The sequence below is a fragment of the Dermacentor andersoni genome, chromosome 4 (genome assembly GCF_023375885.2).
Source record: "Dermacentor andersoni chromosome 4, qqDerAnde1_hic_scaffold, whole genome shotgun sequence".
Taxonomy (NCBI): Eukaryota; Metazoa; Arthropoda; class Arachnida; order Ixodida; family Ixodidae; genus Dermacentor; species Dermacentor andersoni.
This window is the reverse complement of record NC_092817.1, coordinates 80,696,826-80,715,656: the sequence shown is the minus strand read 5'-3', so window position 1 is coordinate 80,715,656 and position 18,831 is coordinate 80,696,826. Positions and strand designations below refer to the sequence as shown.

The 18,831-nt window shown below is 42.0% G+C and overlaps 1 protein-coding gene across 2 annotated transcripts in view; it reads right to left on the bottom strand.

The window, feature by feature from the left end:
- Positions 1-376: 376 nt before the first annotated feature.
- Positions 377-18,831, bottom strand: part of xit (ALG6/ALG8 family glucosyltransferase xit) — a 37,963-nt gene continuing 19,508 nt past the window's right edge. For both annotated transcript variants that reach the window (XM_055073953.2, XM_050183285.2), the window contains exons 9-12: positions 16,112-16,251; positions 9,236-9,333; positions 6,642-6,762; positions 377-4,948 (exon numbers count right to left, since the gene is read on the bottom strand). In XM_055073953.2, coding sequence (XP_054929928.1) covers positions 4,726-4,948; positions 6,642-6,762; positions 9,236-9,333; positions 16,112-16,251 — 582 coding nt within the window. In that variant the 3' untranslated portion in view covers positions 377-4,725. The remainder of the gene's footprint in view (positions 4,949-6,641; positions 6,763-9,235; positions 9,334-16,111; positions 16,252-18,831) is intronic.

Below are 18,831 nucleotides of genomic sequence, written 5' to 3'. Positions count from 1 at the left end.
CCATGCTCTGATTGAGGAGGCATATGACAACTTTTTGAAAGGCGGTTTTGTAACACAAGCAATAACTCTTCCCTCAATAGTACGAGAAAAAGAAAAAAAAGAGGTTGAAAGACTGTCATTTGTGGTATTCTACCTGCGTATTTTACAATGCAGGTTTGCTTGTGCACACCATGCCTCAACTTGCCGCTTCAGTCTGATGTGGCCAGATTTCTTGCCTTCTTAGATTGCGCATTATGCATACACATTAAGCCTACAAATTACATTGAGCCTTTGTTACATTATTGCCACAACAGCACTAAGCAGTTAGCAACCACAAAGTGGTTGAAAACAAGTGATTAAAATTTTATTTCAATCACTCTTTCTCTATTCATGCATATAAAGACACAATCAGGCATGTTTTTATTGACTCCGATGAAAAACAAAAGCATAAAGGTGACAAACAAATTTCACATTGGATAAATTTGTTATGAGTAGTATAGTCGTATTACCATTGAAGCAACTTTGTCAAAGCTACAAGGCTGGCGATTGTCAAATTTTTGTATAAAGCCTAAGAAAACACCTGCACATTGATTAGTAAGCATTACTCAAATCCCAGAGCAATCCAAGGCCACCCGAGATACTCAGCAGGCCACGGGTGCCATCCGACCTCAATAGACATGCCCAGGCACTGTGCTGCTTCTCAATTTTGTCATTTCAATGGTCCATAAGCGACATTTCCTTTTAGTTGCAATACAAATATGTTTACTGGCTTTTTTGCGATGCGTACAATCTTATTTGCAGCATAAAAATTTGCAGGGAAGCTGCTTTGTATCTACACTATCTAAAATGCTTTTTACACTGGCAGTAGTTTCAGTACAGTTGGCCTTAGTCTTCTGAAGACAAAAAATGCATTCTTTGTAGCTTCATGGTGTATGGTGCCCTTGGACAACAAACATGATACATCACGATCTAAGGGTCCTTTTATTGGGGAAAAACAGTGACTAGCATAAGTACAAAAGACAGCAAAAATGCATCAGTGTTAATAAGCAAAAATATGTAAGGCAATTCTACACCTGCTTTCACAACATGGCACTGAAGTAGAAGCTACGAGACCTGTTCCAACATTATAGGCAGCACTCGTGACTGAACAGATGGTGCTCTGACATGAAAAACGTGCACTCATGTGATGAACTTCTTGACAGGAAGATTCCATCTTTGGCTTCCATTCAAGTGGCACAACATTGTGAAACCAAGTATAGCCATGAGATCACGAAGATTGATGGAAAAAAAAATGTGCGTTAAGAGGAGTGTGCAGAACATCCACATTTCTGACATTATAAAGAAATTTGCACTTGGTTTATTTCCTTTTTTCACAAGAATGCCCTTGTCTCATCATACAGGTAAGGATGTACACACGAGCCTACCATTGCTCTGTGGGAAGATTGTGACCACTATCCATGAAAAATGTACAGTACGGCCTACTACTAAAGTGAACATCAAATTGGTTTTTCAGGACTGACCACAGCCAAGTTTTGATGCAAAGGCCTAGGTTAACATTACAGGATTACCTAACACATTGCATCAAGCGAAATTTTCGTATGAAGCAGATACTATATTCAAATTATGTTGGTTTTAATGGCGTTCCCTATAAGAGTGGACCATACTGTACAACAGTGAGACTCCAATCAGGGACGGAAAAATATGCACGAAGTAACAATGGTGATATGGTTACAAGGAACTTGCAATGTCGCTCACCCATGAGAACAGATTAGAAATGGTAAAAATTTATTTGGAAATCTTGGAGAGTGTTTTATCTTGGCATCCATATGCGCAAGGTAAGTTCCGTTCACAAATACAAAAGCAGTGTTGCCAAAGAAGGAATTAGGAATTTTTGTGCAGGTCTTTTCATTGGAAAGCCACAGGAGCCTATAAAGCAATGTCTGCCGTATTTGCAACATTCAAGGCAATGCAGTGGCCAACTGCTGCAATTCCTTCTCGGATCCCTCCTTGAAAACAAAGATATGTTCATCAAACCAGCAAGTCATTAAAAATCTGCGTAACGAAAAGATTATGTACTTACAAAGAATGTCATTATAGCCAAATGAGCTCAGAGCATAGAGGGAAGTCGTAAAGGTGCTCGTGATGAGCACAAAAGTTGTCAACCTGTATGCCTAGCTAGGTGCATGCAGTTCAAGACAGTTCACAAGAACCACTGACTGAGCATTGCATTCATTTCTGTGAATTTTAATTTATTGTGCACATAAAGGAGTTTCCTAGTGCCAGCATTTCACTAACAATGGAGTCTTCAAGGACTCCATGTACATAGGGCAGTGCTGATATGTTGCATTGTTTTAAAATACAAGGTTACCAAAAACTACCGGCCCATAATTGTAAGTGCCAAAAAATATGCAAAGACTGTGAGTTGGAGCATAGTAAAAACCATAAAGGCCAGCAGACAGCTATTGCCAGCAACGACCGTTTGGCATTAACATTTTATAAGATAGGGTGTGCATACAGAAGGTGAGATACATAGTTAAACTACGATATAATGAACTTCAATACTATAACAAACTTCTCAGTATAATGAAGCATTTAACTTTTTACGACTTCTTGTCTGTAGAACACCATGTATCTTGAACGAAGTGTGTTTAGACACAATTTCCATATAGCAAAATTTTATTGCTGCCGCAAAGGAATACTGAGGCAATAAATGGAAACTGCTGCGGACACAGATGGTCAAATGGTATAATTACATGCGGCTGCTTGCAAACCCACTTCTCAAATTGCATGCCACACAGCTGAGCGTGGCTGCCGAAGCACAGTAGCATAGCAGCAAGACCCTCTCGCTCTCGTGTTCTATTTAATGTCCAAGTGTGATGAGATCCCATCGTGCCCCCTGCGTCATATACAGTAGGTGCAAGGGAGAGCATGCGAGGGTAAGGCGAGAAGTATGGTGGCTTGATGCGTGTGACCTCTCCACGCAATCAAGAGTAGGGGATAGGGGTCGAGCACGTTGTCACGTGATCGTGCTCGCGCTTGGGAGAGGTGTAAATGGGGGGTAAATGAACGCGTACACAGGTTCTCCTATAGCCTGGCCACGGCTATACAGTACAAGTGAATGCATACGTGTCCTGTGCACCCTATTTTAGGTGTAATCTGTGACAAGTGCCAAGTTTGGGTGACCTGAGGGAGCCGTGGCTTTGTGTGCACCGTATTTTTGCACATTTAGTGCAGGAGGTCGCGTAATCGCGCATTTCAGAGATGCGTTTAAGTGAGAAGCATAGAGAGCGTTTGCTCCCCTCGGCCAACACATTCAGCAGTACTGACGGAGTGTACATGAAATCTTCATTAATATTGACACAGCTTGGTTATATCGAGGTTTAATTGTACTTTGAAAAATAAAACATTATCTATATCATCAGTATCTCACTTCTAGATAACCAATGCACAACAAAAGTACTAGTATCAGCAACGTAGTGCACTGTGGCTGAAAGGGCCAACTAGAACACTTCATATGTCAATGCACATTTACCAATGATAGTGCTAATGTAACATTAACGACTTTCTTTGGTCACTTCATGTAGTTATATACGTACATGCAAGAAAACAAAAACAATTGTAGACTCTTTCTCTTCAGTTTCAACATGTCGTATGTTGCTACCCTGACGCTCATACAGAAATAAAGCATTTGTGATGCCCACAGGAATATTATTTGTCTAATTACCCACACTGCAGTGGTAAGGACTGTTTAAGGTTGTCTGCTGCAGCCTGATAAATGGCGATGGGTAGGATGAGCAGTTCAATTACTGCACAGCCTTGCCCTTGATAAGATTTTGCAACAAACGGTGTCTGGCTGTTGCCCAAATAAACAGTCTCTCTTATATTTTTATTCTAAGATTTATTTTTACAAAAGATAAATTTGCTTTTTAGGAAGTGAAACTCTCTACCACATGGCCGCATGTGGATTAAAATATGCAACACGTGCAAATAAAAGACGCGACTTACAATTGTGGCTCTGACTTCCAGATGGCAAAACTAGGTTGTTGCTTTCTTCGCAAAATGTTGGCACTTTTCACTTTGTAGATTTAGGGGTGCAGCTTATGAACAGGTCTAATATGTAAGGGTGCTCTTTTGGACTTTTGACACCTTGGCAGTGCGATGATTTTATAACTGGATGCAGTCGTGAGACAGTCCACACAATGATCAGGCAGGGTGGCACGTAGCAATCAAGGTCTGAGTGGTTAGTGAGGAAGGCCATAACGGAACAGCCATGCTTTGTCAAAAGAAACAGTATGTAAAAGTTTCAAAAAGTATTTCGATTTGTGCAAAACCTTTTCACACGTTGGTTTCATTGAGATGGGTGGCATGGAAACCAGACCACACAGTTTGATAAGGAGAACAGACGTGTTGCAAAAGCATGCATACAGGCATAAGGCCAGGCGAGATGCTTAGTCAGAAGGCCCCTTTGTTTATAAGATGAGACTTCTTCCCCCTCCCCTTTTTTTCCCCACAATATATGTGCACCTGCCACCAAACATGGGGATAAAATAAACAAATGTTGATGTTTCACTGACCATGCAGATTCCTCGCCCAGAGTAATGTAAAAACATGATTTTATCCTTTCAATGAAGACGCATCTTTCACACATAGTATAATTCACCTTCGCCAGCTGTGCCTTTACCAAACATACAATAGATAAACTCTTCGAGGCAGTCAATGTTCACTGCAGAAACTGTACTTCACTCGTCAAACATCTCGCGAAGGTTGCAGAAACCACAGCTTCCACGACTTAGCCCACGCATAGATGATGGCAACAGAACAGCTCACAGAAGTCACCATGAGAGGTAAGAAGGGCATGCGGCCCGCAAGGGGTGTGAAAGGATGCAGCAGCTCCCCGTACACAACCACTGCTAAGCCCAAGAGACAGAGGCCAGCTTGCTCGAACCAAGGCAGCAGCATCCCAGTGTGCCTGCACAGGCATGAAAGGTCGTCTTTTCTCCGCAAAAAAACTGAAACAAGTTGAACTGGTGCAGGCAATCGGCATGACTCAGCACTAGAAGTAGGCTCCCATATATTTTGGCAATAGAAAGCCTCAACCACGTAGTAGTGTGCCATAACTTCTCAATACTATGACACAACTCTATGGTAACCTCCTTCAAAGGAGTTTGGACACATAATTTCTAAGTGAAAAATCACAACCTAGCAAGTAAGATGGTTGTGACACATAAGAAGTTTTAGTTTGATACAAAAGTTCATCTTGAAATTATAGTGATGTCATGACACAAAGCAAAGTTTGCAGATGTATAGTTTAGCAATAAGGCTAAATATGATGACATTGCTCATAAAACAGCAAATAAAAACATCGTGCATGTTCTGGCATTGCCTGTGACCGCTGCAGCGAGCACACAAACAAAGCAAGCCACTGTATTGCGACATCATGACACACCCAGATGTGGACACCGAAACCGAGACTGGTTTGCAGAAACAAGCACTGTGGCAAATTATTCACATGCTCTGATGCTTGCCAGTGATTTTTTTAAGGCTCAGAAGTTCTGGACCTTCATTTAATGCAATAAGAAAGTGAGGAAATTCATCTCACTGCCCTTTTAAAGGGCCCCTAACCACCCTGAGCACGACAATTTGTTATATAGTGACAGCTGTGTACCAGTCTACAATGAACATACAGCCAGAAGAACTTTTTGAAATTATGCCGCAGTAGCAAAGTTACAACCCTTGAAGAGCAACAACTGCACAGCCGTCAAAGTTTCTCACTCGCCTTCGCTATGCTCCCCACAGGTGCTCTCTCCTCCACACCGCACACTCTCACCAACTCCATTCAGTGCAGCGATAGCTATAGGTCATGCCAACTCACCAGAAGAAAGGCTCCTCCGTTGTTAGCCCCCAATTGCTCTACATGCAACGCCAATTGAATAGAAGCTTCACAAGAGGTTCAGTGGCGCATAATGGGCGAGCCCCCTTGATTCTATGAATACACAGCCAACTCTCGTCATGTTGGAGCTGTCGTCTCTCATCAACCAATCAACTGACAGTTTTTACTCTGGTGGCATCTCCTGCGTGCAGTGTCCTGCTGGTGTCATGATGTGCAAAGGGACTGGGAAACCAGGCGGAGAGAAGCATGGGATTGTTTTTTTTTTTTTTTATTTTAGGCTTCCCTGCGGCACGTAGCTCTGCCATTTTTGCGAAAGATCATCATTCCAGTACAATGTACATGTAAATTTAAAATATATGTTAAAAAATGTCAGAGGTGGTTAAGGGGCCGTTTAAGACAGACTGCTAAGCTAAACTTGTAATAAGATTAACAGTTTTCCAAGGTCCTTTCATGTCCGTACTAAATAAATGTCAACAAATGCTATGCACGCATATTTCATTTAAGAAACTGAACGCTGTCTTGCACAGGTGCATCAGAAAAGAAAAAGGGGGGGGGGGTGATACACAAATGCATTTAGAAGCTACATTAGACATCGCCAAAAGCACATCTGCTCTCGAGAAGACGAACATCAAAATTGAAATTTCGCAAACTTTAAAAACTTGTTGATGTTCAAGTGCACTGTTTTCCAGACTATCTCATTTTTCTGGGAAGATTCTTCATGATTAGTGGCGGTTCAGGTACGCACTGAAAGACGATGAGGCTGTCAGTTTACCTCGCAACTTGTTCAGATGTGTATCGCCGTTTCAGGTTGACCTTGCTGCTGTGCAGTTTGCCAAGTGTGCACATGGCGTAAACTGCATGCAGCAGCACCAGAAGGACTTTTGCAGGCATCTCTGCAAAAAACAATAATGGGTGCAATCACTTTGTAGCACATATTTTTAAAGATCAACAACAGCACAGATAATTCATGAAATGGCACAAAAAAAGACTGAGGACATGAAGGCACAAAACGTACAGTAAGAGCAGCAACTTAAACTGAGTTTATACTGAAAATGGCACACATATGTATAAAACCCACCAAACAGTGTGCAGTTCCCATCTTTCTTTCACTGCTGAAAATATATTCATTTACCATTTTTTCCTGCTAAGCACACAAGTGCCAGTTAACGTCATTTCAGACACATCCTTCTAGAAAGTCAAGTTCATTTTGTGATAAAAGAATTGATGGCATACTAACATGGTTTTATTCAGTGTTATTGATATGGAATGCTTCGACGGTTTCGCCCATTAGCTTGTCCTTTCCTTGTTTTAAGAATATTGTGTTCTATACAATGAGATTACAGCTACATCTTTTGCAGTGGTCATCCAAGTGACTACTACAAATGTTTCACATATTCAAGTTGTGTTCTCTGGCTCTGTTTAAAACAGCAACCTGATCTTTATGTCCTCGTTTTTGTTCTTTCTTTTCATGCCATTGCATCTAGGCGTTATAACTACTATATGTACAAACTAGTCTAAGCCTCAGTACTATTGCAATAGTACCTGCAGACAATTTATTGCAATGCACATCGAAACTCTGCCAATCTTCACTCGATCTTACCGGATTTAGCCCACACGAAGGTACTGAACCACATTGAACACATTTCTGGCATACTTATTGAACTGGCTTCATCGGCATGAATATGCACATTTTCTGTTGGCTAGTGACCATGCTGCAATCAAAATGTATTCAATATGATTACTGATTATAGCAGATACAGTTGAACCTCGATATAACAGAGCCGGTAAAATCTGCAATTTGCTTCAATATTTGCAAGATAGGTACAGCCGCTGATAATTTTTCTGACATGGAAGGGGCTGCAAAATGTTCTGAAATATCGGGCAACTGGAAAAAGCAAATTTGAATGAGAAAAAAGATCATTTTGTTGAATTCAAAAGCCGGCAACAAAAGATAGAGTTTCATGCCGTGTCAATGCTATCTTCCCATAGGCGATATGAAGCGAAACCAGTCACACTTTGATATCCACTCACATATATTTGCGATACAAAAACTACAGTTATTGCAATGTTCCCAACAGGTGCTGCAAGCACTGCTGGAAAAATCTAATTTGGCACTGAGTCTGCATCATTGCAAAAGGACATTGATAAGATGAATAATGTTTTTTAGCAAAAGAAAGGCCGTAGGAACCTGCATAGTTTTAGATTATCATGATGGATAGCGCAAGTTGAAAAAGATAATAGGACAAGCACTTGTAGTCTTATCTGCTGTTTCATGCTTTTATTCATTTAGCTTTTATCCAGTTTTATCCAGCATCCAATCAATTCATCATAAATGTAGATATGCTATATTTATGAAAGAGAAGATGGCGTCCACCACTGCAGAAAGAAGCCTGCTCCTTCAAAAAGAATGCTTTGCAATTGAAGAACATCTTGGAGATTAAAGGGACAACGAAACACTTTTCTAACTAAGCATAGAATGGCCTCACTATTAAAGGATGTTGCCTTACATATCTCCTGCTGCAGAAGCTTTTAGATGCTTTCAAGTATAAGCGGAGTTAGAGGCAGTTATCGCATCAATGCACGGCTTTCTCTCTCCTTTCATCTCCACTAGCACACTGGAAACTACACAGGGGAGATGGCAAGAGGGCAAAGCCCCAGCCAAAAGTTAGGCAGTCTTGTTCCTTTTCTTTTTCTTCTTCTTTTTAACACTACTACTGGTTCAGGCACGCTTGCACTCTCTCGACCTCAGATGGCTGCTCAGGCTGCACTGCGTTGGCGCACCTCTGGAGCTATGTCACCCAAAAGAGACCAATCAGAGCATGCAGCTGCCAGAAGGCTCATCATGGCACCCTATGGCAGCCATGGTGTCTACACTACGCAGCATACAAATAAAATCTCTGAGGCCAAGCGCAGCAGAAGCATCTGCATGCAACCACCATGTGTAGACCAGAAGTGCAAAGATGAAATACTTCTTGTTCTTTTGAGATCGGAGACGTGTTTTTCATTTAACTCAAAATTAGCAATATTAGTATTACTGAGAAGGTTCTTGCAATCACGAAATCCACCAATATCGTTTGATTGGCTACTTGTGACGTAGTTGCTGACAACACTGCAAATCAGAGAGCAACGAATTTTTTGCTGTCTTCGACACGAGATTGTATATTCCCTGTTGCATGAAGAGGAATAATATTTGGCTCAGATGTTCACAGGAGTCGCGAACGCAACATTTCCTTACCATGTTCAGAAAGTGTTTCAGGGGCCCTTTAAAGAGCAGAACACTTTTAGAGTGACAGCAAAACTATTGGCAATCATAATCTTCCCATCTATAAGAACAACAATGAAAACATGAATGAAGTCATTACCCACCAGCTGAGCGGAAAAGCAGGGGGAAGAGAGAGGCATGGCCAGCTGCCGAGAGGATGACGTACACAGCTGCATCAGCAGAACTGCACAGGGCTAGTGGCCTGCGTAATTAAAGGCAAGTTCATCTTATCAGCACAGACACATTTTCACCACAGCATGCTTACAGGAGGGAGCGCATCTTTTTCTTTTGTAGGAATACCCGTGAGAGTCTGCTAGAACACCTGCAATCTAACATCTTCCCATCCTGCACCCACTTGCACACACACACGCAAGCACGCACATATAGTCATTGTAAATGTAGAGCCAGGTATTAAAGGAGGACTGACACATGCTTTCAAAGTTGTAGATACTCTACCCTACGCTTCTTGCATGTAAAACGATCTCACTTGGCCAGTACAAAGGTTGGGAAATGCTTATAAGCTATTTTAATTTACAATGGTAAATATGGTGAATACTGAATATGGTGTCATCGACATTGTCGTGACGTCATGGCACACAGCAAAATTTGCTCATGTTGTGATGCATTAAGGCTAGGTATTTATTTATTTATTTATTTATTTATTTATTTATTTATTTATTTATTTATTTATTTATACTGTTAGCTCTTATTGGGTTGCTACAGGGTAATGCAATAGAGGAAAGCAAATTAAGAAAACAACATACGCAAGCATACCTACATACACCTTTTCATATGTGGCAGAAATATTACATTCCACAAGAATAATATTATAGAACACAGTAATATTTCAATGTGGTCAGTGATCATGCGCAAGCTAATTTTCTTGTAAAGTCATCATACAGTGCATAAATTGCTATAAGGATACACCCAGCATATGCTTCTAAGCATACACAGAAACTTAAGCAACTCAAGGAAATACAGAAAAAATGTGAACCAGTGAGCCAGTATACATGCAAAGACAAGTATAGCAGAATCAACACATGGCTATCTATGAACAGAAAAATCAGCCGACGCAGGCAGTCCAATTGCACTATAGCGCATGGCAATCAACTGCACTCCTCTATTGTCCTTGAAAAGAATGAATACTTTATAGCATTTATCCTAGGTACCATGGGCATACATTGTTCATTATGCCTATCTTGTAGCAATGGCTTAGAAATTTAATTCGGGGAGGGGGTCTCCGCCAGCTACCAACTACCCTTCCACCCCTCCAAACAAGAATGGGCTGTGCCCATAGCTCTACACCACGCCACTTTCACATTGCCGGATGTCACGATGCCGGATGGTCAATCCTGGAGGCGGCACCAAGAGCACCTGTGCCCAGGTTTTGCCGCACCTGACATGCCTCCGGCTGCTGTGGCGAAACCGCAAGCCTGCCTATGTGACGGAAGCGTTCACGGCCAACAGACCTCTGCTGGGCAACCGCACCTGTGCGCAAACTGTGAGGAGGGGACTATACAACACGAAGTTTCGCCAAGAAAGAATTCAGCGCTGGACGTGCCAGATGCTCCAGCACCCACTTCTGAACCCCCCACACCCCAAGTGCGAAGAAGTTCGAGAGCCAGACGACCCATTGTGCGGTATTCACCATAAGGCTTGTGGATGTTGCCTTCCTTGTGTGGGTGGGGAGGGGTGTCGTGTTTGACCACAGCGTTTGCCAAGAAGTACGACAGATGGCGACACCGCCCCATCTCATTGGCTAGCGGCGTAGCTTGCAGAGCGCGTGAACGAGAATAAAGCAGTTGGTCACCAGAGTCTGTGTCGGCTGGTTTCCTGCTCTCATCCTTCCGCTGCAGGCGGGGAATTGAACGTTACAGTCAATAGTATGACATGATACAAGTTTCACTTGCTTTCGGTGACCTGCTGTCTGGCTTGTTTGAAGAGATGTCTGCAAGTAACTTGCAATCATGGTATTGTAGTGATCACACAATGCATACTGTCATTTGATTTGATCAATGATACTGTCATTTGATCACAATGCATACTGTCAGTTGACTCGGGAATTGATGAGGCAAACATTTAAAAGCAGGGCAGCTTCCTGTTTAGAAGTTTTTGAGAAGTATATGGCATCTGTAGGTCGCAGTAAAATAATGGCCAGTAGCGCCAAGAGATTTGAAAGTGTCGTGTTTCCTGACACTCGTCTATATTGAAGATTGCTGAGACATTTAATTAGGATGCGCTCTCTGCAGCAAGGCGATTGGCCCCAGCCGTCTGATGTTGAATGATTGGGCAGTGACGAGATGCTTTACCTATGTCCATAATTATCCGCCAAGTTCATTCTTGACACCTCATGTGCATGACCCCCCCCGCTCCATGTATTCATCACCCCACACCCCTTCTTAAAATTATTTTCTGCTAGTCACTGTCATAGTCTTCAACATGCGCTGGGTTGTTGAACGGCACAGCAGCCCCTAACATTCATATATTTCTGTTTCTGTGTGGAATTCGAGGACATTCACCTACTTGCCCTCCCACCTGTTTGTTGTGGTGGTTTCTTAGCTTCCCTGGCTCGGCCCCCCATCCTTGATATATTTTGCCGTGCACAAATCAGCATTGTGTAGGTCTTTCTTTTTTGTCCTGATTCTTAATAGCATGTGCAAACTACCTCAACCGCAAGCTCTTAAGTTTATTAACATAATGAAACTCAGAGACAAGGGGGGGAAAAACAAAAAAAATAAAAGGGGCAGGGATGCTTATTATGCGTTTCCTAGACAAGGAAGTCAAAATATTCTCTGGATGCTTTTCCACTGCGCAGCGTGGTCACCGATTCAGTCAAGTACCAGAAATGAGAAGCTCTTCGATGACAAGAAGGCCTGGTGAGGAGCAACAATACCTCCAAGTCTTATGCACAAACTCCTCCTATCTTTATCTGTACGCGGAATTTTTAGCGCTGATCCCCCCTCAGCGCTTATGGTTAACACGATCCAGAATGAGGTAGAGGCGTGCCATGAGTGGGGCCGCAATGTTCTGTGCATGGGAGAGGGGTTTGCCCCCATGAAAACACTCACCCTTTCAAACTGCTACTAGCTCTCACCTTGCTGTCACATTCGAGCTTTGCATTTTATCCATGTTGCTCTTTCGGAACCCACCTCCTGAAACTTTCTGTTCCAGGGGAAAGGGGGGAAGTGGGAGGGTTCAACCCCCCATACCCCACCCGCTGGCTACACCAATGCCTTGTAGTGTACCAGGCAACCATCATTTTAAGTAGATGCCTGCATTAATATTTAAAGAATGATTACTTGGCAAATAAAGAAATTTTCTCCTATCTGAAAGTAGAGGCAAGTTTAGTTCAACCAGCATATTACTTATGGGTCCAAAAATCTGTACCTTGATCTGTACCGTTGTACCACTCTCGGGCAAAAGATGCCGAGGCCCACAAAGCTTCAACAAAGATGCTCCCTCACCAGAACAGGAACTGGCCTTCCTGGTGCACTGTTCGGCCACTACCTCCCAAATGATTCCTTCAATAAACACACGGCCCTCAGTCCCCAGCAGCTGTGAAGCACCTCACCAAGGCGGCGATCAGAAGTGTAACGCAGCGGAGGGTGCTAAGAATCTCTGGGTCTGGACAGGCCGCCAATGGAAACTGAACCTGTCAACCTTTAGTTGCTGAACTCTGTCCAGTGAGGCTAGCTTAGCAGGACTCTTTGAGGAACTATCAGGCATTGTTTGGGATATCATTGGCCTTGGTGGGATTAGAACTGGTGAGGCTTATACATTGCTGAATAACGGCCATGTCCTCTACAATAGAGGTCCGCCAGATAAGAAGCAATATGGGGTAGGATTCCTGATCCATAAGGAGACAGCAGGCGACATTGACGAATTCTACAGCATTAATGAGAGGGTAGCTGTAGTTGTAACCAAACGTAATAAGAGGTATAGATTAAAGGTAGTACAAGCCTACCCTCCAACACCCAGTCACAATGATGAGGAAGTAGATTAGCTTTATGAAGATGTTGAATTCGTGATGAGAAAAGCGCAAACTCAGTATACTGCAGTATTGGGCAACTCCAATGCAAAAGTGGGGAAAAAGAAGGTTGGTCAACAAGCAATTGGCAACTACGGCGTCGATTCTAGGAACGCTAGAAGAGAGATGCTGGTAGAATTCGCAGAAAGGAATAAGCTTTGAATAATGAACGCCTTTTTCAGGAAGTGTAGCAACAGAAAGTGGACCTGGAAAAGCCCTAATGGTTAAACAAGAAATGAAATTGACTTCATACTTTCTGCTGATTTCAGCATAGTGCAGGATGTAGAAGTGATAAGTAGGGTAAAGTGCAGAGATCATAGGTTAGTGAGGGCTAGGATTCACCTCAATTTGAAGAGAGAAAGAGTAAAATTGGTCAAGAAGAAGCAGGTCAACATAGAGGCAGTAAGGGTAAAAGCAGACAAATTCAGGCTGTTACTTGCAAACAAATATGCAGCCTTAGAACAGAGAGATGAAGATGACATAGAGATAATGAATGAAACCGTAACTAGGCTGGCTTCAGAGGCAGCAATTGAAGTGGGAGGCAAGGCACCAAGGCAACCAGTAGGCAAGCTCTTCCAAGTAACAAAGGACCCAATAAGTAAACAACAAAGAATGAAAGTGTCAAACTCAAGAGATAAGATAGAATTCACGGAACTGTTAAAACTGATTAACAAGGCAAAAATAAGTGATATTCGTAACTATAACGTGAGAAAGACTGAAGAAGCCGTAAAAAATGGACGCAGCCTGAAATCAGTGAGAAAGAAATTTGGCATAGGGCTAACCAAGATGTATGCACCGAAAGAAAAGCAGGGTAATATCATCAGCAATCTCAAAGATATAGTAACAGAAGCAGAAGAATTCTATACTGACCTGTACAGTACCCAGAGGAGTCAGGATACCTCCATTAAAAACAGTAATGAACAGGATACAGAAACTCCTCCTATAACTAGCGATGAGGTCAGAAGGGCCTTGCAAGACATGAAACGAGGAAGAGCGGCAGGAGAAGATGGAATAACAGTCGATTTAATCAAAGATGGAGGAGACATAACGCTTGGAAAACTGGCGGCTTTTTATACGAAATGTCTATCGACTGCAAGGGTCCCAGAAAACTGGAAGAATGCAAACATTATACTAATTCACAAAAAGGGAGATGTTAAAGATTTGAAAAATTATAGGCCCATTAGCTTATTCCCAGTATTATATAGAATATTTACCAAAATAATCTCCAATAGAATAACGGCAACACTGGACTTTAGTCAACCAAGGGAACAGGCTGGTTTCAAGAAGGGATGCTCTACAATGGATCACATCCATGTCATCAATCAGGCTATCGAGAAATCCGTAGAGTACAATAAGCCTTTCTATATATCGTTCATAGATTACGAAAAGGCATTTGATTCAGTAGAGATACCAGCAGTCATAGAGGCATTATGTAATAAAGGAGTACAGAACGCTTACGTAAATACCTTGGGAAATATGTACAGAGTTTCCACAGCCACCTTAATTCTACAGAAGCAAAGTAGGAAGATACCTATAAAGGAAGGGGTCAGACAAGGAGACACAATCTCTCCAATGCTATCCACTGCGTACTTGGAAGAAGTATTCAAGCTATTAAACTGGGAAGGCTTAGGAGTAAGGATCAACAGTGAATATCCCAGCAACCTTCGGTTTGCCGACGAGTTACAACAAATGATTGAGGACCTTAACAGAGAGAGTGTAAGAGTGGGATTGAATATTATTATGCAGAAGACAAAGATAATGATAAATAACCGGGCAAGGGAACAAGAGTTCAACATCGCCAGTCAGCCTCTAGAGTCTGTGAAGGAGTATGTTTACCTAGGTCAATTAATCACAGGGAACCGTGATAATGAGAAGGAAATTCACAGAAGAATAAAAATGGGTTGGATCGCATACAGCAGACATTGTCAGCTCCTGACTGGAAGCTTACCATTACCATTAAAAAGGAAGGTGTACAATCAGTGCATTTTACCAGTGCTGACATATGGGGCAGACACTTGGAGACTGACAAAGAAGCGTGAGAACAAGTTAAGGACCACACAAAGAGCAATGGAATGAAGATTGCTAGGCATAACGTTAAGAGGCTGAAAGAGAGCGGTTTGGATCAGAGAGCAAACAGGTATAGACAATATTGTAATTAACATCAAGAGAAAGAAATGGAGCTGAGCACGTCATGTAATGCGCTGGTTAGATAACCATTGGATCATTAGATCATTGGAGCATCTTGGGCACCAAAATCAAAACTTGTTCATAGAAACAAGTGTGATAGTAAATTATATTAAGGCCACGCTGCGGCTTGCCAGTAACGTTTCTAAGGTGTAGCAGGTGTGGACACTTAATTATTTAAAGAGCATTATAAGTTGAAAATGTCATGTCAGCGTTCTTTTAAAGAAAACCTGCAGACTTAAGCAATTCCTCCAGCTCTCAATCGATTTTGTGTGACCGATTTTGTCTGACAACAGATGTCACCATGCACTTTAGAGCTACTGCTCTGAGATGCACACAATGTCATCTTAGTCTGCTACGGTATTTCCTGCCATGACCAGTGAAATACATACACAGATGCCACTGCTCCCAAAGTCTGCACAGTGCGCAAGAACCCACACGAGTTGCCCAGCTCCAGAAAAGCATGGTAATGCAGTGGCTACTGCGCCCGCTTCTGAAATGTACACTGCTGCAGGTAGCACTAGTTTGATTTCCAATGACAATGGTCATGGGCAATGCTTGGTTTTTTTTTCGGCATGTGGCAAGAATGAATCTGAGGATGAGCCAGTGATCCGAGGACAACTACACCACAATTATGATGGCATAACAAAAAGAACGAACAGACACAGCAAACACAGTTTTTTGTTTTAAACTGCTGTCGCTATAAAAGAGGAGTAGCATAAGATGAGGCAAGGACAAATTAGGTGTGCAAATTGTATGCACTACTTACGTGGCCAGCAGCACAGGCATCAGTATGGCCTTCTCGTGGACGTGCCAGCCAAACAAAAAGGCACTGAGGCCGCATAGAACCAGAGCACGGACCAGCAACCAAGGCTCCTGTGGTCTTTTCCACAGGCCCCACAGAGTAGGCTGCGATACACACAAGTTGGCAGTTGATAACGACTCTTTCACTCTAGTGCACAAGGAAAACTACCAAAACAGAGACACGTTGTCACAGGTACATTGTTCTGCTTTTTGCCAGAGAGCGTTTTCAACCGGATTATTGTGATTATCACTGAATGCAAAGTGTGCTTGCTGTATCCAAATTCTTTTAATGTTGTCACCTATTCTAAAGCGAGAGCCTTGTCTAATCAGACAGCATGTGCGACGCAGAAAGTGTTGCACATTCGCGAACTAATGCAAGCACCAGTGATCACTCTAGAATGTCTGGTGATACATCTATGAGTACAGTTAAAACTGTACGAAGTCGGTAAAATCGGCACTTTACTTCATTACATCAAAATTTCTCTATATTCCAACTCAACCTTTTATGCAAATAATTACAGTCGCTTACAAATGTTTCTTACATGGAAGGGGCCGCAAAATTTTCTTAGTCATCAGGCAATAGAGAAAAGCTAAATTCCATGACAAAAGACTTAGTTGAATTTAAGCATTGGCGACCAAAGATACGGTTTCATGCCCTGCCAACAATATAATCACATCAGCGGCACAAAGCGAAGCCTGCGACGCTTTCGCACCCACTCTACCCCTGCAGCCGAGAGTGTCGTCTGCAGTGGGGTGACGCTATCATGAAAAGTGCAGGCAGTGAACGCTTTGTCTACCTCTCACTTTAACATATTTCCAAAACTTGAGATTATGCAACCTCTAGCACTAAACACGTGGGAAGATAGTGCACGTGAAGCCACGCACATCTCGGCTTGTGCAGCTTTTGTGTAATGGGAGGCAGTTGAGACGCGCACTTACCTGCCCCCCACCACACTTCTCCTTACTCAAGCAGGCAGATGGTGTGCATCAATCCACCATACTTCTGAGCTCAATCTCACAAGATTTCCATGTGCAGGGTGCAATAGATTTTATTGCTCTTGCTTTTATGCTGCTCCCCTTCGGCAGCTGCTCTCAGCACACAATTTGAGAGGTGTGTTTGCAAGTAGCCGCATGTAATTCTACCGTTTCACCATCTGTGTCCGCAACAGTTTCCATTTATTGCCTTAGTAGTCCTTCATATTGGCAGTGAAATTTTGTTATAATGAAATCGTGTATAAACACACTTCATTATACTGAGGTTCAATATACATGGTGTTCTATGAACAAGAAGTTATAAAAAGTAAAATAACTTTACTATAATGAGAACTTTCTTATAGCGAACTTCGTTATTTGAGGTTTAACTGCAGTAGAAGGATTTGACTCTAGGGTTTCGATTCAACAAATGTGACTGTGCTCGCCACTATAATTGCGATTTGTCTCAATAAAGATTTGTCTCTCAATTCGATTCACTCAATAAAGCATTTGATTCTTAACTCATAGCTTTAGCAGATTTTGTTTCTTTTGCATAATTAGAATGTGAAACTATAGGATGATCTGCATGGCTACACTAAGCTTGGGTTGCAACACCTAAAGCAGAGATTGAAAATATCTCATAAGTCGTAAAAGAACACATATGTTAATGTTCCTTTGTGCCATACAAGATGATGTTTAACAAACTTATTCAACAAAATGCCCAAATGATATTGAAAAAATTCCTGAAAGAAATTATAGAAGAAAATGGGACAGTAATTGCATGCTATTGGTACAGGAAAGTTATCATCCCCCTGATAAACAAAACTTTTGCCAGATGGTAGCCATAAATTGATGTCAGCACTCCCTGATCACTTCAACTACAGTGATAACAAATACACTTGACTTAATTTGACTGGATCTCATAGAGCCCACGAAGTTTTGCTTGAATGATGCAAAATTGAATAAAACACCACCCCAAACGAAATTATGGATCCATGGATCTACAGGTGCACATGTATTCATACACATATGCAATTAGAATAGCTACACGAATAGAACAGCTACACACAACCTAGGCAATATTGCAGTGGCTGTGTCGGTGGTACCTGTGAACAAAGTAGCCTGAATATCAGGGGTGTGCAAATACTGAATAGTACATTTCAAATCAGATGATGAATTGAATCAAGAAAAAACAAAGCCAAATATTTAATCGAATGTTAGTCACTTTATCACAATGTTTAAAACAAACAAATTTTAGTTAAGAAAACATGACGCTGCACATGCTCAGGAGTCTCCTAGCATTGCATAACAAGGATGTAGCAAGCTATCAGCAACTTAGGCACACACAAATCAAGATATACGTATAGAACGGCCTACTCTTACTATAGGAAACTCCAAATTAGCATGCCAGAACTGATTGCAGCTCAGTTCTAGTGCATGAAAGTCTTCTCACAAGCTTTTTTATCAATAATATGTCTATCGAATAGAAAGTGCTTCTTCTCTCTGAAGCTAAAGAATTTGTGGCGCTGTATTGTGCTGAATACCAACAAGGCTCTCGGTTTAACAGTGGACCTGTGTATTATTGCTATCTTTTATTGCAAAGAAAGTTTAGGTTTTTATTTTTCCTGTAATACACAGAATGTTTTTCCCATCTTTATGGCAGATTCTCCGCCCAGTCCACCAGTTCAAGCTGTTGGTCATCGTTCGTGCTAT